Source organism: Erpetoichthys calabaricus, chromosome 3 (assembly GCF_900747795.2).
Source record: "Erpetoichthys calabaricus chromosome 3, fErpCal1.3, whole genome shotgun sequence".
NCBI classification, from domain to species: Eukaryota; Metazoa; Chordata; class Cladistia; order Polypteriformes; family Polypteridae; genus Erpetoichthys; species Erpetoichthys calabaricus.
The window spans coordinates 4316950-4341154 of record NC_041396.2 but is presented as its reverse complement, the minus strand read 5'-3'; the positions used below and the strand labels follow the sequence as shown (position 1 = coordinate 4341154).

Below are 24205 nucleotides of genomic sequence, written 5' to 3'. Positions count from 1 at the left end.
TCCTAAAACTTGCCTTTTCAATTGCCAGTTATACGTGGATCACTACAGTACCCCAAATCTTTGTCTGTTTCTTCTGTCTTCATTACAGTAGCATAGTCAGCAGGATTTTCTACAGAATGGAAGACTGGCAGTCATTCCACAGCTGACATGACTTCCATTGTCTGCCCTTGTGGATCCGCCCCTTCCTGCCTGGATCCCATATGACCAGAAGGTCAGCCATGCTTAAGTTAATTCTGACTTTGGCTTCCATCTGAAAAGAAGTCATTGCTATCTTTGTAAAAATTCTTTTTTTATTATTATTATTATTTTCATTATACAGGCTCACGGACATGCCCACAACTTTTTTTTGTCTTGTTTTTGTCAAACCTTGTTTAGTGTAACATTTATTGAGCAGCAATCCATAAAAGCTCATTCTATCTGAAACTTTGTCGTCTTGTTTCTCCATGAAAAGCATAATTACGTTTTTGGAATAAGTAACACATAAACAAATATTTTTGAGCAGAGAATCCCTATCAGTTTATTATAATTCATTTGAATAAAACAAAACCAAAAGCACAAAAATTGAAACCAAAAATCAGATGTAGTCTTAATGAACATCCCAGAGGTTTTCCTTCATCTATTGTAAGTTACTTTCAATGGCTTTCAATTCTTTTTGCCTGGGGGAAAAAAACAAAACCTTATGTTACTGTTAAGAATCCAAGAATAAGACTGAATTTAAAAAAATTGTTCAAATGACATGTTGATATAGGTGAGGAAAAGTAACATCTTTTACAAGTACCATAAATTTACACAGGATGTTACAGACTCACATCAAATGTATGTTTTTGTTATATGATGATAATAATACTACTACTCAAAGTGCTAAATACAGAGAAGATACAAGATTTGAACCTATTACCTCACCACTGCTAAATGGTAGCTTAATCACTGTGTCTTTTGCGCAAATCCGTAACGGAGCAGCGTTACTGCTGTGACAAGTGGTTGAAAATGAAATGCACAAATACACCATCCATCCATCCATCCTCTTCCGCTTATCCGAGGTCGGGTCGCGGGGGCAGCAGCTTGAGCAGAGATGCCCAGACTTCCCTCTCCCCGGCCACTTCTTCTAGCTCTTCTGGGAGAATCTCGAGGCGTTCTCAGGCCAGTTGGGAGACATAGTCCCTCCAGCGTGTCCTGGGTCTTTCCCGGGGCTTCCTCCCGGTTGGATGTGCCAGGAACACCTCACCAGGGAGGCGTCCAGGAGGCATCCTGATCAGATGCCCGAGCCACCTCATCTGACTCCTCTCATTGCGGAGGAGCAGCGGCTCTACTCTGAGCTCCTCCCGGATGACTGAGCTTCTCACCCTATCTTTAAGGGAGAGCCCAGACACCCTGCGGAGGAAACTCATTTCAGCCGCTTGTATTCGCGATCTCGTTCTTTCGGTCACTACCCATAGCTCATGACCAAAGGTGAGGGTAGGAACATAGATCGACTGGTAAATTGAGAGCTTTGCCTTCTGGCTCAGCTCCTTTTTCACCACAACAGACCAATGCAGAGCCCACATCACTGCGGACAAAGCACCAATCCGCCTGTCGACCTCACGCTCCATTCTTCCCTCACTCATGAACAAGACCCCGAGATACTTGAACTCCTCCATTTGGGGCAGGATCTCGCTACCAACCCTGAGAGGGCACTCCACCCTTTTCTGGCTGAGGACCATGGTCTCGGATTTGGAGGTACTGATTCCCATCCCAGGTTCACACTCAGCTGTGAACCGATCCAGAGAGAGCTGAAGATCATGGCCTGATGAAGCAAACAGGACAACATCATCTGCAAAGAGCAGTGACCCAATCCTGAGTCCACCAAACTGGACCCTCTCAACACCCTGGCTGCGCCTAGAAATTCTGTCCATAAAAGTTATGAACAGAATCGGTGACAAAGGGCAGCCCTGGTAGAGTCCAACTCTCACTGGAAACGGGTTCGACTTACTGCCGGCAATGCGGACCAAGCTCTGACACCGGTTGTACAGGGACCGAACCACCCTTATCAGGGGGTCCGGTACCCCATACTCCCGGAGCACCCCCCACAAGATTCCCCGAGGAACACGGTTGAACGCCTTTTCCAAGTCCACAAAACACATGTAGACTGGTGGGGCGAACTCCCATGCACCCTCCAGGACTCTGCTAAGGGTGTAGAGCTGGTCCACTGTTCCGCAACCAGGACGAAAACCACACTGTTCCTCCTGAATCCGAGGTTCAACTGTCTGATGGATCCTCCTCTCCAGAACCCCCGAATAGACTTTTCCAGGGAGGCTGAGGAGTGTGATCCCTCTGTAGTTGGAACACACCCTCCGGTCCCCCTTTCTTAAAGAGGAGGACCACCACCCTGGTCTGTCAATCCAGAGGCACTGTCCCTGATGTCCATGCAATGTTGCAGAGGCGTGTCAACCAAGACAGCCCTACAACACCCAGAGCCTTGAGGAACTCCAGGCGTATCTCATCCACCCCCGGGGCCCTGCCACCAAGGAGTTTTTTGACCACCTCGGTGACCTCAGACCCAAAGATGGGGGAACCCACCTCTGAGTCCCCAGGCTCTGCTTCCTCATTGGAAGGCATGTTAGTGGGATTGAGGAGGTCTTTGAAGTACTCCCCCCACCAACCCACAGCATCCCGAGTCGAGGTCAGCAGCGCACCATCCCCACCATATACAGTGTTGACACTGCACTGCTTCCCCCTCCTGAGACGCTGGACGGTGGACCAGAATCTCCTCGAAGCCATCCGAAAGTCGTTCTCCATGGCCTCCCCAAACTCCTCCCATGCCCGAGTTTTTGCCTCAGCAACCACCGAAGTCGCATTCCGCTTGGCCTGCCGGTACCTATTAGCTGCCTCCAGAGTCCCACAGGACAAAAGGGACCGGTAGGACTCCTCCTTCAGCTTGACAGCATCCCTCACCACAGGTGTCCACCAACGGGTTTGGGGATTGCCGACATGACAGGCACCGACCACCTTACGGCCACAGTTCCGGTCAGTCGCCTCAACAATAGAGGCACGGAACATGGCCCATTCGGACTCAATGTCCCCCACCTCCCTCGAAGTTCTGCCGGAGGTGGGAGTTGAAGCTACTTCTGACATGGGGCTCTGCCAGATGTTCCCAGCAGACCCTCACAACATGTTTGGGTCTACCAGGACTGACCGGCATCCTCCCCCACCATCGAAGCCAACTCACCACCAGGTGGTGATCAGTTGACAGCTTCGCCCCTCTCTTCACCCGAGTGTCCAAGACATGTGGCCGCAAGTCCGACGACACGACCACAAAGTTGATCATCGAACTGAGGCCTAGGGTGTCCTGGTGCCAAGTGCACATATGAACACCCCTATGCTTGAACATGGTGTTTGTTATGGACAATCCGTGACAAGCACAGAAGTCCAATAACAAAACACCACTCGGGTTCAGATTGGGGGGGCCATTCCTCCCAATCACACCCTTCCAGGTCTCACTGTCATTGCCCACGTGAGCATTGAAGTCTCCCAGCAGAATGAGGGAGTCCCCAGAAGGTATGCCCTCTAGCACCCACTCCAGGGACTCCAAAAAGGGTGGGTACTCTGAACTGCTGTTCGGTGCATACGCACAAACAACAGTTAGGACCCGTCCCCCCACCCGAAGGCGGAGGGAGGCTACCCTCTCGTCCACCGGGGTAAACCCCAATGTACAGGCTCCAAGTCGGGGGGCAATAAATATACCCACACCCGCTCGGCGCCTCTCACTGGGGCAACTCCAGAGTGTTACAGAGTCCAGCCCCTCTCAAGGAGATTGGTTCCAGAGTCCAAGCTGTGCGTCGAGGTGAGCCCAACTATATCTAGCCAGAACCTCTCGATCACGCGCACTAGCTCAGGCTCCTTCCCCTTCAAAGAGGTGACATTCCACGTCCCAAGAGCCAGCTTCTGTAGTCGAGGATCAGACCACCAAGGTCACCACCCAACTCACACTGCGCCCGACCTCCTTGGCCCCTCCCATAGATGGTGAGCCCATGGGAAGGGGGACCCACGTTGCCTCTTCAGGCTGTGCCCGGCTGAGCCCCATGGGTGCAAGCCCGGCCACCAGACGCTCTCCATCGAGCCCCACCTCCAGGCCTGGCTCCAGAGGGGGGGCCCCAGTGACCCGCGTCCGGGCAAGGGAAAACGCCGTCCAAAGTTTTTACTCATCATAGGAGGCTGTTTTGAACCGCACTTTGGCTCATCCCTCACCTAGGACCAGTTTGCCTTGGGTGACCCTACCAGGGGCATAAAGCCCCAGACAACAGAGTCCTAGGATCATTGGGACACGCAATCCCCTTCACCACGATAAGGTGGCGGTTCGAGGAGGGGTGCACAAATACACATGAATGCGAATGTCTTTTACTGACTGATAGTGGGGCTTCAGCAACATGTCAATTGAGCAATTTCTTTTTCTTTGGTTTTATTCTTGAATAAAAGCATACTTGTTTTGTTACACCTTTTGTGAAAGTGTTTCTGGGATATTTGGGCTTCACATATCCTACACTTCACATCAAAATGATGTCATTATTACTATAACATATGAAAACATTTTATGTTTTAGCCATGTGTTCAGCATTTCTTGCCTCACATTTCCTCTGTCATTCTGTATTTACACAGATTGTTGTAGGCACAGAACACACATGAAATGTATGTATTTTCAAATCAAGATTTTTCGTTACCTATATATTTCCTTACAAATGTATCGTCAGATAAACACTTCAACACACTTCAGCTGACTAAATTGTAGCAGGCTGTATTCTGCTAATCCACACATTTGCAGAACAAAAGCAGGCTATTAGTGCAGTGATAAGGAGCTACAAGCTTCTTGGTGTATGTCAGGATAATTTAAGGAGGTCATAGACAAAGAAAAAAATCGTAAGGTTCAGGGATTCTAGTGTTAGATGGGTCAAGCTGTGAAGGAGCTCGAAATAGTCGGCTAACTGGTCAAGAAGTGACACTTCCATCCAGGCCGTTGTGCTTTTATGACCCGGGGACTGAAGGGGTGGAGTCAGTTGCCCTCAATGGGCGGTTTCTTGGCACTGTGGAGGAAAAGGAAGACAGCACACTTAGCAACATCGCCCCCTCTTAGACATGGTGGGATTACATACCTGGGAGAAACCTGGAGGGTGACCCTCTGATGCGCATGCGTGACGAGGATTTAGGATTAGGTTGTATCATTAAATTTGTTGGATATAACTCAAGAGACTACATTATGTGCTAGTGAGAATTGTGTGCAGTTCTGGTCACCAGAATACAAGAAAGACATAACAGCACTTGGAGCTGTACAGAGAAGAGCAACCAGGTGTATCCCAGCACTGAAGAACATGTTCTGCTGAGACAGACTCAGAGACTTTTTGTTCTTGAGAAAGGGAGACTGCATGGGGAGCAAATCCTGCTCTTCAAAATCTTCAAAAGCACTGAAAATGTAGTTCCACTAGAATTCTTTCAGCTTTGGGGGGAATCACACACTCACTGACACCAGTGGAAATTAAGGGAAAGTTCATATAAGACTGAAGCCAGGAAGCACATCTTTATGCAAAGAATTTTGGCAATCTGGACCAAACTACTGAGTCATGTACTGCAAAACAAAAAGTGGAAAATCGTTTATATCATGATATTAAATCTTCTTTTCCTTATTGTAAGAATTTTGGACTTATCAAAAAAAAATGTATTTACGATTATTTAGCTTACTTTAAGAAATCTTCTCAACTTTTGTTTGTTTGGTCTGGCATATTGTTGCTGAGCTGTTGTTGCCCCACAACACTTCCATCCATCCATCTTCCAACCCGCTGAATCTGAACACAAGGTCACGGGGGTCTGCTGGAGCCAATCCCAGCCAACACAGGGCACAAGGCAGGAAACAATCCTGGGCAGGGTGCCAACCCACCGCAGGACACACACAAACACACCCACACACCAAGCACACACACTAGGGCCAATTTAGAATCGCCAATCCACAACATTTCCACTTCACAATAATAGTACATACAGTTTACCAGAAAAGATCTAGAAGAGAAGAAATTTCATGTACTGACTTGTGGCAATGATGATACATCCTTCAAACCGTGCCACATTGAGCTCTTCAGTACAACTGATTTACTGACAATGTTCACCAATGGACATTGCATGGCTCTGTGTTTGATTTTATGCATCTATTACCAATGGGTGCAGCTTAAACACCTGAACTCAAGAGTTTGGAGAGATAGCTACAGTCAGGTCCATAAGTATATTAGGGCAGTAATACAATTTTCAGAATTTTGGCTCTGGGCACCACCACAATGGATTTGAAATGAAGCAATGAAGATGTGATTGAACTATAGACTTGCAGGCCTTTAATTAAAACATTGTATGAGCCATTTTTATACATGGTCCCCCCATTTTCAGCAGCTTAAAAGTATGTGGACAAACAAACAAATATAATGATCTTTTTCAAAATTTGGTTGAAAATCCTTTCCAGTCAATGATTGCCTGAAGTCTGAACCCATGGCCATCTCCAAGTGCTGGGTTACCACCCTAAGGATGCTTTGTCAGGCCTTTACTGCAGGCTTTCTTCGAGTACTGTTTGTTCGTTGGACTTTCTGTCATCAGTTTTGTCTTCAGAAAGTGAAATGCGTGTCCAGTTGGGTTGAGGTCAGTTGATTGACGGGCATTGAAGAATATTCCAGTTCTGTTTGTTGAACAGCACTTGGTTTACAGTCACAGTATGTTTCAGCTCATTGTCCATCGTACTGTGAAGTGTTGTCCTATCAGTTTTTCAGCAGTTGTCTAAATCTGAGCAGACAGTACAGTATAGCTTTGTACACTTCAGAAATAATCCGGCAACTTGACTTCCATTCGCAGTCACATATGGCCATGCCATAACACTGTCTCCACCATGTTTCACAGATGATGTAGTATTCATTTGATCATGATCCATTCCTTCTCTTCTCCATATTCTCCTCTTTCCGCCATTCCAGTACATATTGATATTAATTTCATTTGTCCAAAGAAAACTGTTCCAGAACTGGACTGCTTTTTTAAAAAACATTTTCTGGAAAAGTCTAATCTGTCCTTCCTATGCTTGAGGTTTACCAGTGGTTTGCTCCTTGTAGTAAATCCTCTGTCTTTACTTTCATGAAATCTTCTCTTGATTGTTGACATTGGTAATGATAGCTCTACCTCCCGGGGAGTGTTGGAGTGTTCTTGGTTTGGCTAAATGTTGTGAACTGGTTCTTCTTCACCAAGGAAAAATTTCTGCCATCATCCAGCACAGCTGTCTTCTGTGGTTTTCCAGACCTTCTGATGTTGCTGAGCTCACCAGTGTGTTCCTTCTCTTTAAGATTGTACCAGATAGTTGATTTGATCTCTCCTCGTGTTTCTCCTCTGTCTCTCTGATGGGTTTGTTTGGTTTTCTCAGCCTAATGATGGCCTGTTTTTACTTGCATGGACAGTTCTTTGGGCCTCATATTGAGAGTTCACAGTGATAGCTTCCAAACCCCGGACCTTCTACCTGCTTAATAGTTAATGAAATAATGAGGGACCGTCTCACATTTGGCTATGGAACAGTTTGTCAATCAAATGTCCAAGTACTTTTGGGGGGACCATGTATAAAAATGGCTGTCATTCCTAAATGGCTCATATGACATCACTGGTCAACAAGCATTTTGCTACTGGGATTCTTTCATCTGTACTTTAACAGGTTTCACTTGCTGACTCCAAATCTGAAAACCGTTTTCATCCAGCATATCCCGTTTTTTACTGGACAGTAAAGGCGTTGCATTTCAGCATTTAAGAAATAAGTTTGGTCTTGAGAAAAGTGAAGCCAAAATTAAGGATGATGTTTTTGTTGGCCCTGAAATCCGTGAACTGATGCTTGATGATGAGTTCAAAAGGAAACTGAAGCTCACTGAATCAGCACCCTCATTCGTGCGGGTTGTCCAGAATGTTCTTGACAGTCACAGAGCAGAGAATTATGCTGAGCTTGTGGAGAATATACTGAAAGTATATTAGCTTACGGGAACCAGAATGTCACTGAAGACGCATTTTTTACATTCTCATCTCGACTTTTTTCCACCAAATCTAAGCGATGTCAGAGATGAGCATGGGGAAAGATTTCATCAAGATACAAAGGTGATGGAAAACCGATATCAGGCAAAATTTACTCCAAGCATAATGGGTGACTACTGTTGGTTCATGCAAAGAGAGACGGATGGAAGTACAAGCGCAAAAGCGAGTGCCTCAGACAATTTTGAGCACACTGACCTCGCTTTAATATTAAGGTAAATTGACATAAACATGTTTTAAAGTGTCTCTGGTTTCGTCTTCTGGTTTGTTTTCAGAATAAACACATTCAAACCATTTTGGTGGGACAGAATTCAAACTCTAGATATTGTGTTGATATACTATATTGATATTCAAAAGTGTCAAAACGACAATGATGTATAACTCAAAAATCTGATGTGCTAGCTTAATTCCAATTTCATATATTTACTCAGTTTAAACTTAATAGAGAGCTGGTCTGAAGTTCCCAGTTTCTTCACTTTATATCCAGTGCTGTAGTACTAGGGTGTTGTACCGTGTTAGCCATTATGAATGTAGAGAAAAGCCAAGCAAAATGACACTTTTTATTTTATTTTTATTTCACCTTTTTTTTTAGTTAGCCAATAAAAGGTGTCATTTTGCTTGGCTTTCCTCTATATCCATTACTGTGGCATTTAGAGCCAAAGTTATGAAAATTGTGTCACTGTCCACACACCTATGGACCTAACTGTACATTATTTTGGATATATAGTTTATCCATCCATCCATTTTCCAACCTGCTGAATCCCAACACAGGGTCACAGGGGTCTGCTGGAGCCAATCCCAGCCAACACAGGGCACAAGGCAGGAACCAATCCTGGGCAGGGTGCCAACCCACCGCAGGACACACACAAACACACCCACACACCAAGCACACACTAGGGCCAATTTAGAATCACCAATCCACCTAACCTGCATGTCTTTGGACTGTGGGAGGAAACCGGAGCGCCCGGAGGAAACCCACGCAGACACTGGGAGAACATGCAAACTCCACGCAGGGAGGACCCGGGAAGTGAACCCGGGTCTCCTAACTGCGAGGCAGCAGCGCTACCACTGCGCCACCGTGCTGCCCTATATAGTTTATCTAGCCTACTAATTCCACTAACACCAAATGGAGTTTTCATTTTAACCCAAAACAGAAATAAGGCAAAATTCAAACCTTGGAAGAAAAGCTGAAATCTTGTACTAATAATAATCAATAGACCTCCATCGAGCATATGTGTCATCTGTGGGTGGTGCTTGGACTCGATTTTAAAAAAAGAAAAACATATGTGCAATGTGAAAAATTTTGTGAAAAGAGCATGGAAAGGACAATGCATACATGTATTCTTACCCTCAGTAGTACAGTAGCCCCAGAGTTTATCCTCATCGTAATTGGTGGTGATGGAGCACCACTCTTGACTGCTGGCCACTTTGGTGCAGGAGTTGTAGGTCACATTTTTGTAGATGAAGGGAAAGACACATTCTGGCCTGTCAGCAGTTCCACCAAATGTTTGAACTCCTGGAATCAGAGAAAACAATTTTGTAAAATATTTCAACTTTACAATAAATTTCTTCCATTAGTTGTCATGTTTAATTGTCATGTTATATTACAACATTAGAGCACTCTATTGAGAGCAGGCCATTCTGCCCAACAAAGCTTACCAGTCCTATCCACTTAATTTTTCCAAAATAACATCAAGTTGAGTTTTGAAGGTCCCTGAAGTCCAACTGTCTACCTCATAACTTGGCCACTTATTCCTATGCTTCTATGGGTCACTGCATGAAGAAAAACCTAATGTTTGTGTGAAATTAATCCTTAACAGATTAACTGTGTCCCTGTGTTCTTGTTGAACTCAGGTTGAAATCACCGTCTTGATCTACTGGACTAATTCATAATTTTAAACACTTTACCCATGTCATCTTTTAACTCTTTCAGGGCTGATGTCGACTTTTGTCAAAATTCAGGAGTAGAGAAGGGTAATCGGCTGTAAACTGCAACAAAACTTGTCCTTATGTTTTAGTTCGACTCTCTTTGCTAGAAGGAAAGTTACATATCTTTGTTGATTTAACCTCGATTCCCTACATGTGCATGAGTAACAAAGAGACAAACAACCTCTAAAATGGCACGGACATCTGGCGAGGGACCAAACCAAATGTGCAAAGCAAAATACTCCATGAACGTTTTATGTAATTTTGCTGAATCGGACTCTGACTTGTCAGACTCTGAGTTTGATGCAAGTGATCTGGAGATCAAAAACGAAATTGAGGTATCAGCATCATCTGATCGGTCCCCAGGTGATCATGGTGCTGAACACTTTCGTGTAGCTGATGCGCCTACAGCAGTGTTTGCCGGGAGGACCACCACTTATGATGACAAGAGGTACAAACCAGATTGTGTCACACTGTGACCATCACCGCCACCCACCTGCTGTGCGAAGACAGCCAGGCAGCTGGACCACCGTGCATTCCTGCTGACCACTGAGGTGCCCCCAATGCAGCCACTGCTACCAGAGATCCTGAACATGCGCCAACAGCACCCACAGCACATAGCAACAGATGTTTTATGTTGACTTAAGTGTGAAATCATTGCTCTGTGTGCTTTTCAGAAAACTGTGTTTTTTGGAAAAAAATAGTCAGCCCTCAAAGAGTTAATCTCCTTTTTGCGTAAACTGAAAAGGCTCAGCTCTTTTAATCTTTCTTCATAACTCATCTCCTGTAGCCCTGAATCAGCCTAGTCGCTCTTCTCAAAATACTGTGCCTGCAGTCCTAACAGCACTAACAGAATTTCAAAAGATTTCTGGTCTCAAAATTAATTTGAACAAAAATGTGCTCTTTCCAGTGAATTCTCAAGCACACAATATTAGATCGGACACCTTTCCTTTTTATCATCGCAGATCAGTTTAAATACTTAGGGGTAAAGATCACGAGTAAACATAAAGCTCTTTATCAACATAATTTCGCCATCTGTATGGAAAAATTAAGCAAGACTTGCATAGATGGTCAAGCCTTCATCTTACTTTAGTTGGAAGAATTAACATTGTTAAGATGAATATCCTTCCGATGCTTCTCTTTCTATTTCAAAACATTCCAAAATACATTAATAAATCATTTTTAAGAAATTAAATTCAACCATAAACTCATTTATTTGGAATACAAAACATCCACATATCCAAAGGGTGACCCTACAAAGACCTAAGGAAGAAGGTGGCATGGCTCTACCTAACTTTCAATTTTATTACTGGGCGGCAAAGAGACAAGCTATAAAAACCTGGACATGGACACAAATAGGTGAGCAGACACAGGCTTGGTCAGCAATAGAAATAAAATCCTGCAGTAATTTTTATCATCCTTGCTTTGTACCCCAATAAATGCAAGTCATCACCAATATACTAATAACTCAGTTGTGCTTCACTCACTCAGAATGTGGAACCAATGTAGGAAGTATTTTAAGATAGAGAAGTTTTTATCTGTGGCACCTCTGAGAACCATCTTTTTCATCCTCACAAACTTACGCAGTTTTTAATGCATTTGGGATTAAATCACTTACAGATCTGTACATAGACAACGTCTTCACATCCTACAAACAACTACACTCCAAATTTAACTTCCCAGCAACACATTTCTTTCACTACCTTCAAATTAGAAACTTTGTTACACAGAACCTGCCCAACTTTCCTCACCTCCCACCTACCTCTATACTGGAAAAAAAGTTTGATCAGTTTTGAGGACTCAAACAGCATTTCTGTAATATATAAAAACATTCTACAGTCCCTCCCTTACATTAGAGTACCGTGTGAAAAGGATCTCTCACTCAACATCTCAGAAAAGGAGTGGAAAGTAGCAATGCACAGAATTCACTTGAGCTCCATATGCGCAAAGCATGCAATTATTCAACTTAAAATTATATATCGAGCACATCTCTCACTTAAAATTGTCCAAAATGTTTTCCCGGAAAGATCCAACCTGCGAACGTTGCAATCAAGTTCCAGCTGGGCCATTTGTTTTGGGCCTGCACCAAATTAACATCATTTTGGACAAAAATCTTTGAATGCCTATCAGACAGCCTTGGTGTCACAATCCCTCCTAATCCACTAACAGCTGTGTTTGGTGGGCTCACAGAGAGGATTAAAGTGGAGAAGGACAAACAAACTGTGATTGCCTTTACTAAACTATTGGCATGTAAACTTATCACGCTCAACTGGACTCCTAACTCACCTCTTTTAAGTCAGTGGATAACTGATGTTATATATTATCTAGGGGCGGCACGGTGATGCAGTGGGTAGCGCTGCTGCCTTGCAGTAAGGAGACCTGGGTTCGCTTCCCAGATCCTCCCTGCGTGGAGTTTGCATGTTCTCCCCGTGTCTGCGTGGGTTTCCTCCTGGTGGTCCGGTTTCCTCCCACAGTCGAAAGACATGCAGGTTAGGTGGATTGGCGATTCTAAATTGTCCCTAGTGTGTGCTTGGTGTGTGGGTGTGTTTGTGTGTGTCCTGCGGTGGGTTGGCACCCTACACAGGGTTTGTTTCCTGCCTTGCGCCCTGTGTTGGCTGGGATTTGGCTCCAGCAGACCACCGTGACCCTGTAGTTAAGACATAGTGGGTTGGATAATGGATGGATGGGTGGATATATTATCTAAAATTGGAGAAAATCAAATTCTCACTTAGAGGATCAGTACAAAACGTTTTAAAAACCTGGCAGGATCTGTTAAATAACATTTTAGAATAAGCATTTAAACCGAGGAAGTGGATTCTCTCCCCTGTTTTTTTATTCGATCTAGTTTTATTTATTTAACGTACATATTTTTACTATTATTAAAGTGCCACTGTGCTGACCTAGCTCTCTTTTTCATGGGTGGGGTTGATTTATTTCAAGCCAATGTTTTTTGATTTTAATAAAATAAAAAATATAAAAAAAAGTAATCCTATCAGTGCAAATTAATATCAATGGGTTTAGTCCTAATTGATGGCCTATAAAAAGGTTTCTCATTACCATGGTGTCACACAAGATGCATTTCATGATGGGTAACAGCAAAGAGCTCTCTCAAGGCCTTTGCAACCTTATTGTTGATGGCACTGGTGACAGACGTATTTCTAAACTTCTGAAAGTTCCAGTGAGCACCGTTGGGGCCGTAATCTGGAAGTGGAAAGAACATCATTTCACCATAAACTGGCCATGACCAGGTGCTCCTTTCAAGATTTCTAACAAAGGAGTCAAAAGAATAATCAGTAGAGTTATCCAAGAGCCAAGGACCACTCGCGGAGTGCTTCAGAAAGACCTGGAATTAGCAGGTACAGTTGTTTCAAAGAAAACAATAAATAATGCACTCAGCCGCCATGGCCTCTATACACGTTCACCACATAAGTCTCCACTTCTCTAGAAAAAGCACATTAAAGCTTGTTTAAAATTTGCAGCACAACATTTGGACAAGCCAATGAAATACTGGAAAAATATAGTCTGGTCAGATGAGACCAAAATTGAACTCTGTGGATGTTGTTGCACACATCATGTTTGGAGAAGAAATGGCACTGCACATCACCCTAAAAACACTATTCCAACATGCTGTTTTCAGCATATGGTACTGGCAGACTTCATATATTTGAAGGAAGGAAGAAGGAATAGAGAAATGCACCAGGACATTCTTGATAAGAATTTGCTGTCATCTACCAGGATGCTGAAGATGAAATAAGGGGGGGGGGGTTCGGGGGGGGATATTTCAGCAAGACTATGATCCCAAACACACAGCCAAGGAAACTCTCAATTGTATTCAGAGAAAGAAAATCAAGCAACTAGAATGGCCCAGTCAATCACACAACTTGAATCCAATTAAAAATCTATGGAAAAAACTGAAGATCAGAGTTCATAGGAGAGGCCCCTGGAACCTTCAAGATTTGAAGACAGTTTCTGTGGAACAATAGGCCAAAATCACACCTGAGCAATGCATGCAACTAATTTCTCCATACAGGAGGTGTCTCGAAGCTGTCATTACCAACAAAGGCTTTTCTACTAAGTATTAAATAAATTTCAGTAAGCGTGTTCAGTACTTATTCCCTGTGTCATTCCACTTTATTACACATAACTTACTTTATGGACTTATTTGTTTTGATTTCTTTGTATGTGTGGATTACTTGGTTTGTTACTGACATTTGGTGAAAATTTCATGTCAATAGCCCCATTAGAAATATATTTACTGAGAAAAACGTTGACGCGTTCAATACTTATGTTCCCCGCTGTATCTATTATACTTGATTGCATGAATTGGTGGTTTTGGAGCAATTTTTGATGGTGTTAAAAATTGAATCCCACATGGAGGGTGAAGGTGGTTCCAGTTCTGAGTCCCACTTTAGTCAGATAAAAGGAGATTTCTTGCCCATATCACAATGATGTATGGAGATTGGTTGGACTGAAACCTGATAGCAGAAACATAATTTTATAAAGGATAAATGAGACAGGACAGGACGAGGAGATGACACATACTCTGAGGATTGTCCTGGGTTGTAGTTAAAAGAAAAAAAAGTATAATGAGAAAGTGAGAATGTAGAATGAAAGGAGCCCTGACGCCCCAAAAAGGGTTGTCTAGTGTTCAGATTTCTAGAATGGACCAGCACTGAAATAATTTTGTTACGGACCAGGATTGAAATGATTTTGTTCCTTTTGACTGCATTTTCCTTTTTGATGTATCTGAAATGACCACGAAGATTGTCTGTTGTTAACCCCCCTTCCTTAAGTCAATTTCCCATTTGTAATCTTATACAATATGGATACATCTCCAGACAACATACTGTAGTTCTGAAGAATATCGAGGGACAAGAAATCCAAAGTCATGAGCTCTGGCTTGTGACTGGAACAAATAGATTGGGAGCACAAGTAGCTGAAATGAGGGTCCTGAGCAGTGGTTGTTGGGCCACCAGTCCGTGATATCACTGAACATTTCATTCTAAATTAGGGCCATGGTGAAGAACTGCTGCTTCTCATGATAAAGAGGAGTCAGCTATGGAGATTTGGATAGTTAGTTATAATTCTCTTGGTGCCTCCCACAGAAGTTAACCGAGAAGAAGACCTGAGACAGACCCAGAGCATGATTGGGTAGGGAGGGTTGTATGTTTTTCATCTGGCCTGGGTTCACCTAGTAGTTCTTAAAAAGAATTTGGAAGAAGTTGCTAAGGAAAATGTGGCCAGGTCAAATCATGTCAGCTCAACATTATGCTACCACAGTCCTATCAGGATAAGCAGAGTGAAAATGAGGATGATTAAGAATAATGATGCTGACCATCAACATATAATTTCATATTTATCTCAATGTTGAAAATTCAAAATCAATACATTTCATTTATACATTCACAATATTACGAATCACACTTGTTCTCACCTGAAGTGGGGCAATACTTCCATCTGTTGTTATATGTAGAATCTAAAGAACACCAAGGACGACCTTGAACCCAGTTATTAGTGGTACAAAACTTGTAGTCTTCATTTTTATAAGTAAAAGGGAAAGCACAAAAAGGGACATCAGCTCCTGAAAATAGAAATATAATCTCTCATATCATATCAAAACTATGGTAATGCAGCAGCTGTTAAGTTGAATTCTAGAATATGGTGCCTTCATTCAAGTGCTGTGGAAACAGACACTAATGAGTTAAGAGATTCTTGGATGTATTTTCAGCCTCCTTTGTATGCAGAGTCAAGGGAAATGTTTTGCTTAATGTCCTAATAATAACAATAATAATAATAAATTACATTTATATAGCACTTCATACTCAACCCCACCGATGTGTAGCACCCACATGGATGATGTGACAACAGCCATTATTGTGCCAGTAAGCTCATTGACATTACCAATTAGATGGTGAAGGAGTGAGAGAGATAATTAGCGAGAAAGACCAAGCTATGGTGGGTAATTTAGCCAGAACGTCGAGATAAACACTACCCTTTATGAAAGAAGATGAGGGATCTTTAATGACCACAAACAGTCAGAATTTTGGTTTTACGTGTCATCCAAAGGACAGTGCCATTTTTACAGCACAGTATCCCCGTCACTACTCTGGGGTATTGGATACCACAGCTTAAGTATCCATGATGGCTTCACTGAGACGTCTTCCATAAGTAACCCAAACCTTTCCTATATGGTCTCCTATCCACGTACTGGTCAGGCACAAACATGCTTAGCTTCAAGTGGATGACCTGCTCTAAAGCACAGGGAATATGGCTGCTAACAAAACATCATAAAAGTCTGACAAAACCTCCAAGTTTTCCAATAATTGCCTCATTTGATTGTCCTAGCTAAAACCACTCAATCTTCTCCAAAATGGTTCCTGCTAAAACTACATAGATGGCTTTGTCTAACTTAACAGTTTACCTCATTAGTGATATGTATTAACAGGTGTTCAATGGATGTAGTAATGCCATAGGGTGGCAGCAGTATCGAAAGGATATGGAATCATAAGGAAAGGAAAAGTACAAACTAGCCATTGTCAACTACTAGGAGATTGATAATTTAGAAAGCAAGCTCAATGCACAAAACCAAAATCGTTGTTAGTCAAAACCAGGATATGTATGAACTCTGAGCCAAAAGTCAAAAGTTTTTGTCAAAAAGAAAAAAAGATTTCATAACCAGGGATCAAAATGAAGTATCTTTATATATTGTTAAAATGCTGTCTGAATCTTCATCAAGACTAACCAGTATGGCCTCTGGGATTGATATGGGTGTGAGATGTGGAAAATTGGTAGGTTTCTTTTAACAAAAGATCTAAAGAGGATGGTGGCATGGCACTTCCTGACTTTCAGTTTTACTATTGGACAGCAAATATATGCATAATAAAATCTTGGAAATTGGCAGAAATTCTAATTTACATATAGCTGGAAAGGTAAATTTGGAAATTTTGACCCCTCCTTTAACCACCATCTTATCGTGATGGAGGGGTTTGCGTGTCCCAATGATCCTAGGAGCTCTGATGTCCGGGGCTTTATGCCGCTGGTAGGGTCACCCAAGGCAAACTGGTCCTAGGTGAGGGATGAGACGAAGAGCGGTTCAAACCTCCTATGATGAATGAAAACTTTGGACGACGTTCTCCTTTGCCCGGACGCGGGTCACCGGGGCCCCCCTCTGGAGCCAGGCCTGGAGGTGGGGCTCGATGGCGAGCGCCTGGTGGCCGGGCCTGCACCCATGGGGCTCGGCCGGGCACAGCCCGAAGAGGCAATGTGGGTCTCCCTTCCCATGGGCTCACCACCTATGAAATGGGCCAAGGAGGTCGGGTGCAGTGTGAGTTGGGTGGTGGCCTAAGGCGGGACCTTGGCGGTCTGATCCTCGGCTACAGAAGCTGGCTCTTGGGACGTGGAATGTCACCTCTCTGAAGGGGAAGGAGCCTGAGCTAGTGCGTGAGGTAGAGAGGTTCTGGCTAGATATAGTCGGGCTCACCTCGACGCACAGCTTGGACTCTGGAACCAATCTCCTTGAGAGGGGCTGGACTCTCTACCACTCTGGAGTTGCCCCCGGTGAGAGGCACCGAGCGGGTGTGGGTATACTTATTGCCCCCCGATTTAGAGCCTGTTCATTGGGGTTTACCCCGGTGGACGAGAGGGTAGCCTCCCTTCGCCTTCGGGTGGGGGGATGGGTCCTAACTGTTGTTTGTGTGTATGCGCTGAACAGCAGTTCGGAGTACCCATCCTTTTTGGAGTCCCTGGAAGGGGTGCTAGAGGGCATACCTTCTGGGGACTCCCTCGTACTGCTGGGAGACTTCAATGCTCACGTGGGCAATGACAGTGAGACCTGGAAGGGCATGATTGGGAGGAATGGCCCCCCCCGATCTGAACCCGAGTGGTGTTTTGTTATTGGACTTCTGTGCACGTCATGGATTGTCCATAACGAACACCATGTTCAAGCATAGGAGTGTTCATATGTGCACTTGGCACCAGGACACCCTAGGCCTCAGTTTGATGATCAACTTTGTGGTCATGTTATCGGACTTATGGCCACATGTCTTGGACACTCGGGTGAAGAGAGGGGCGGAGCTGTCAACTGATTACCACCTGGTGGTGAGTTGGCTTCAATGGTGGGGGAGGATGCCAGTCAGGCCTGGTAGACCCAAACGTGTTTTGAGGGTCTGCTGGGAACGTCTGGCAGAGCCCCCTGTCAGAAGTAGCTTCCACTCCCACCTCAGGCACAACTTCGACCACATCCCGAGGGAGGTGGGGGACATTGAGTCCGAATGGGCCATGTTCCGTGCCTCTATTGTTGAGGCAGCTGACCGGAGCTGTGGCCGTAAGGTGGTCGGTGCCTGTCATGGCGGCAATCCCAGAACCTGTTGGTGGACACCGGCGGTGAGGGATACCGTCAAGCTGAAGAAGGAGTCCTACAGGACCCTTTTGTCCTATGGGACTCTGGGGGCAGCTGATAAGTACCGGCAGGCCAGTATGGCTTAGGTGGTTGCTGAGGCAAAAACTCGGGCATGGGAGGAGTTTGGGGAGGCCATGGAGAATGACTTTCAGACGGCTTCGAGGAGATTCTGGTCCACCATCCAGCGTCTCAGGAGGGGGAAGCAGTGCAGTGTCAACACTGTGTATGGTGGTGATGGTGCGATGCTGACCTCGACGGGACGTTGTGGGTCGGTGGGGGGAGCACTTCGAAGACCTCCTCAATCCCACTAACATGCCTTCCAATGTGGAAGCAGAGCTTGGGGACTCAGAAGTGGGCTCCCCCATCTCTGGAACTGAGGTCACCGAGGTGGTCAAAAAACTGGATGAGATACGCCCGGAGTTCCTCGAGGCTCTGGATGTTGTAGGACTGTCTTGGTTGACACGCCTCTGCAACATTGCATGGACATCAGGGACAGTGCCTCTGGATTGGCAGACCGGGGTGGTGGTCCCCCTCTTTAAGAAAGGGGACCGCAGGGTGTGTTCCAACTACAGAGGGATCACACTCCTCAGCCTCCCTGGAAAAGTCTATTCGGGGGTCCTGGAGGGGGGAGTCCGTCGGATAGTCAAGCCTCGGATTCAGAAGGAACAGTGAGGTTTTCGTCCTGGTCGTGGAACAGTGGACCAGCTCTACACCCTTAGCAGGGTCCTGGAGGGTGCATGGGAGTTTGCCCAACCAGTGTACATGTGTTTTGTGGACTTGGTAAAGGCATTCGCTCGTGTCCCTCGGGTAATCCTGTAAGGGGTGCTCCGAGAGTATGGGGTACCAGACCCCCTGATAAGGGCTGTTCGGTCCCTGTACGATCGGTGCCAGAGCTTGGTCCGCATTGCCGGCAGTAAGTCAAACCTGTTTCCAGTGAGAGTTGGACTCCGCCAGGGCTGCCCTTTGTCACCGATTCTGTTCATAACTTTTATGGACAGAATTTCTAGGCACAGCCACAGCTTTGTGGGGGTCCGGTTTGGTGGACTCAGGATTGGGTCACTGCTTTTTGCAGATGATGTTGTCCTGTTTGTTTCATCAGGCCGTGATCTTCAGCTCTCTCTGGATCGGTTCACAGCCGAGTGTGAAGCGGCTGGGATGGGAATCAGCACCTCCAAATCCGAGACCATGGTCCTCAGCCGGAAAAGGGTGGAGTGCCCTCTCAGGGTTGGTAGCGAGATCCTGCCCCAAGTGGAGGAGTTCAAGTATCTCGGGGTCTTGTTCACAAGTGAGGGAAGAATGGAGCGTGAGATCGACAGGCAGATCGGTGCGGCATCCGCAGTAATGCGGGCTCTGCATCGGTCTTTCGTGGTGAAAAAGGAGCTGATCCGCAAGGCGAAGCTCTCAATTTACCAGTCGATCTATGTTCCTACCCTCATCTATGGTCATGAGCTATGGGTAGTGACCGAAAGAATGAGATTGCGAATACAAGCGGCTGAAATGAGTTTCCTCCGCAGGGTGTCTGGGCTTTCCCTTAAAGATAGCGTAAGAAGCTCAGTCATCCGGGAGGGGCTCAGAGTAGAGCTGCTGCTCCTCCGCATCGAGAGGAGTCAGATGATGTGGCTTGGGCATCTGATCAGGATGCCTCCTGGACGCCTCCCTGGTGAGGTGTTCTGGACACGTCTAACCGGGAGGAGGCCCCGGGGAAGACCCAGGACACGCTGGAGGGACTATGTCTCTCGGCTGGCCTGGGAACACCTTGGGATTCTCCCGGAAGAGCTAGAAGAAGTGGCCGGGGAGAGGGAAGTCTGGGCATCTCTGCTCAAGCTGCTGCCCCCACGACCCGACCTCGGGTAAGCGGAAGAGGATGGATGGATGGATGGTAAATTTTGAGTGTAACTGTTCATAAGATGCAAATACATTGTCTAAATAATGATCTCTAAGTGTCTTCATCTCTAGTGTTTTCCATAAATTAAACATTTCTTTTCTGGTTATTCTGTTGTGGTGTTCTGCACCACCAGCACCACCTGATCAAACTCCTGTGTAGTCACCTATGATTCTTGAATGAAAGTGGATACCACATCCTGCCATTTATGTTAGGTAGAATATCCAATGAGAGTTAGGCGGTCTTTTGACCTGGAAGCCCTACAGATTTTATTTTCTGCAACTTAATAAGAGTTTTAAAAATTCTTTTAAAATCTTATCATCAGACTAGAGACTTGAAAAATTAAAACAATTCTACATTCAATATTTGAGGACTCTTATTTCTCTTAAATATGTGTTTATCGTATGCAATTGTGCATTATTTCATTAGTTTTTTATACTATTTATTCATTATTATTCTTATCTAAATTTAATTTCATTTCCTTTGCTTGCAAGTACTTCTTTGGCATCTTGTATAGCACATTGTTTGTTTGAAAATGTGAGTTAGAAATATATGATGTTGTTGTTACTTGAGAAAGTGAAAAAATTGATTATCATGCTTAGTGAGTCGCAGATAGGAGCTTCACCACCTCGAATATAAGTCCTGCATCAGCTCAATAATTTCAGTAACTGGAAGACGACTGGATTACTGGTAAACTGACAATAGTTACTACTGATTGGAGCCCAGAGCAGGGCAGACAAGGTTAAGACTTAGAACAGGATTTGTTTTTCATTGCAGTCCAGGCCGGTGTGGACTCATGGATTTCTGCCAATTTCCAAGATTTTATTGTCTGTATATTTGCTGCCCAGTAGTAACATTGAAAGTTAGGTAGTGCCATGCCACCATCTGTTTTAAATCTTTGTAGAGTTGCTTTTTGGATGCAAGGCTTTTTAATATTCCAAATGAATGATGTTATAATTGATTGTCATTTTTTAAAGAATTATTGTTTTATGTATATAGGGATATTCTGGAATAAATAGAATAGCTTAGGAGGCTGTTCAGTAATTCTCCTTGCTAAGTTAAGATAGAGATTGGAACATCTGTTAACATTTTGTTTGATGTTATTGATATATCATCCAAAATTTTAATGGAAGAGATCTTTATATTTACTTGTGATGGTTATCCCCAGATATTTTAACTGTTTTGATGTTTTAAACAAATAGTTATGATGGGATCACTCATTTCCCAGGGCATTATTTCACAGGTACTGAGGACAGACTTTTGACCAATAGACCTTGAGGACACAAACAAGCAAAAGTTGTGCAGCATGCTTAGTGCAGTTTTAATCCAAACAATTTAAGCAATGTACAAAGAGAGAAGTGTAAAAATTTTCTTCAAGAAATAAATGATCCACAATAAAGCAATGTTTACATAGATATTAAAATCCCTAAATGAATGAGGCTATAAATGTGTTAAAATCAAGAATTAAAACACAGATCAGCTATTTTTTCCTTCCTCTAGATCTCGGGCTCCAGTGCATCCATCTCTTTAATCTGTCTCCTCTGCTCATCCTTTTGGTCTGCTGAACAGACAAAGAGGTCGGTGAGTTTGATCAACAATCTTCGACTCTTGTCTCCACCACCATCCCTTGTCATATGTGGGGACCACCGAACCCTACTCCCTTGTCCCAGAACCATCCTTCGGTGTCCTTGGAACAGTTACTGGAGAGATCACCCACTCCTGCTCCTCTCCAATGTTCAGTAGGAGCAACTCTACACCTGGAACGCTTTTCTTCTCATGCCACACAGAGCTTTCCTGACTGCCTAGCCTCCTTTCCTCTGCAGGTGGTTCAACCTCAATTCTGGTGTATACTCTATTTCTTTGTTCTTTCTTGATTTCATCTCTTCTCTTTCAATTTCCCCTTCACTCTTGCTTGCTTGTTCCTTCAATCTCTCGCTCTCAGACCCCTTTTAACCCCATGGAGTGCAAATATGGCAAATGACCAACAGAGCCCAGATGATGGACAGCTGCACTAACTGCCTTGTGCATGTTACGCACAATTAGCAGCTTCTTTTATCAAGACCTCTGAGGCTACATAGCTTTCTTCTGACACACCTACACCTATGGAACTGCCTCACCGTTTTCATTAAAAACCCTGCACCACCACAGACCCCTGACACACTGCACCAGACATGCTAGAGAAATTACAGAAAAAATCATGCTTCAGATTAATTTTGAAAAAACAGAAATCTTATGAAATTAACCCAGAACATCTAAGACTAATATTAGAGGAAATTGTGTGTCTGATATAAAAGAACTGACTTTTTATCAATAGCACCTGATGACCCCGACTCTGTAGCTTCACTAACACAATGTCTTACTTTTGTTTCTGAATGGATGAGTAGTAATTTTCTCAAGCTAAATAAAGAGAAAACTGAATTTTTAGTGATTGGCAATAATGGATATAATGAGGTTATTAGAAATAAACTTGATGCATTAAGATTAAAAGTCAAGACGGAAGTAAAGAATTTAGGGGTAACTGTTGACTGTGACCTGAATTTTAAATCACATATTAATCAGATCACTAAGACAGCATTTTTTCACTTAAGAAATATAGCAAAAGTTAGACGTCTTATAACATTGCAAGATGCTGAGAAATTAGTCCACGCTTTTGTTTTCAGTCGACTAGATTACTGTAACGCACTCCTCTCAGGACCACCCAATAAAAGACATCAATCGATTGCAACGAGTGCAGAATGCAGCTGCTAGAATCTTAACTAGGAAAAGAAAATCCGAGCACATCACACCAGTTTTGATGTCACTACACTGGTTACTTGTGTCATTTAGAATTGACTTTAAAATACTGCTTATGGTTTACAAAGCTTTAAATAATCTTACTCCGTCTTATATATCGGAATGTCTGACATCTTATATTCCAAATCGTAACCTTAGATCTTCAAAAGAGTGTCTGCTTAGAATTCCAAGAGTTAAACTTAAAATAAGTGGTGAGGCAGCCTTCTGCTGTTATGCACCTAAAATCTGGAATAGCCTGCCAATAGGAATTAACCAGGCTAATACAGTGGAGCACTTAAAAAAACTGCTAAAAACTCATTACTTTAACATGGCTTTCTCATAACTTCATTTTAATTTAATCCGGATGCTCTGCATATTCAATTAATTATCATTACTATTCATGGTGGCTCCAAAATCCATACTAACCCCTACTTTCTCTTCTGTTCTTTTTCCGTTTTTCTGTGGTGGCGACCTGCGCCAACACCACCTAATCTAAGCACCATGATGTCCCTACATTGATGGATTAAAGACCAGAAGTCCACGTGACCGTCATCATCCAGTCCCTCCAATGAGAACCCTGATCCTTTTTAGGCCTTAGAAGAAAACTGATCTTTTTAATACTTTAATAATCAGAATCTTTTTCTCAAAAGAACAGACAAAGTTATCTTACATAGAAAATTATTCAGTTGCCATTCCCATGGTACACTCACAAATCTGTAAAACTTGTGTTAAGTTTGGGCGGTAAATATGTTTGGAAAACATACGGGGATGAATGGTGTATTTTTGTCAAAATCTCTAGTCCTTACCTGGACAGGTGCTCCATCGATTGTCTTTGGCATAATCACTTGTTGTGGCACACCACAGACCATTATAGTCTTTATTAATGCAGGAAGTATATGTTTGTCCATCATATTTGAAAGGGAAAACACAGGGAGCTCCATGAGCATTTCCCTCTACGATTGGTAAAGCTGCAGGAGTATAAACAAGAACATAAGAAAAGTTAATTATTGATGAGAACAGGCCATTCAACTGAAACTACTTCCATTTTTATTCACCCAACTTTTTTACAAATACCCAAATGAAAGTAATAAGTACTGCCATTTACTAAACTGCTTGGCAACTCATTCCATAAATGTATAGTTCTTAATGTGAAGCAATACTTGCATTTA

At 43.7% G+C, this 24205-nt stretch overlaps 1 protein-coding gene across 1 annotated transcript in view; it reads right to left on the bottom strand.

The window, feature by feature from the left end:
* Nucleotides 1-491: 491 nt before the first annotated feature.
* Nucleotides 492-24205, bottom strand: part of LOC114644336 (uncharacterized) — a 101201-nt gene continuing 77487 nt past the window's right edge. Inside the window, exons 10-13 of the mRNA XM_028792475.2 lie at nt 23843-24004; nt 15419-15565; nt 9407-9574; nt 492-656 (exon numbers count right to left, since the gene is read on the bottom strand). Coding sequence (XP_028648308.1) covers nt 643-656; nt 9407-9574; nt 15419-15565; nt 23843-24004 — 491 coding nt within the window. The 3' untranslated portion in view covers nt 492-642. The remainder of the gene's footprint in view (nt 657-9406; nt 9575-15418; nt 15566-23842; nt 24005-24205) is intronic.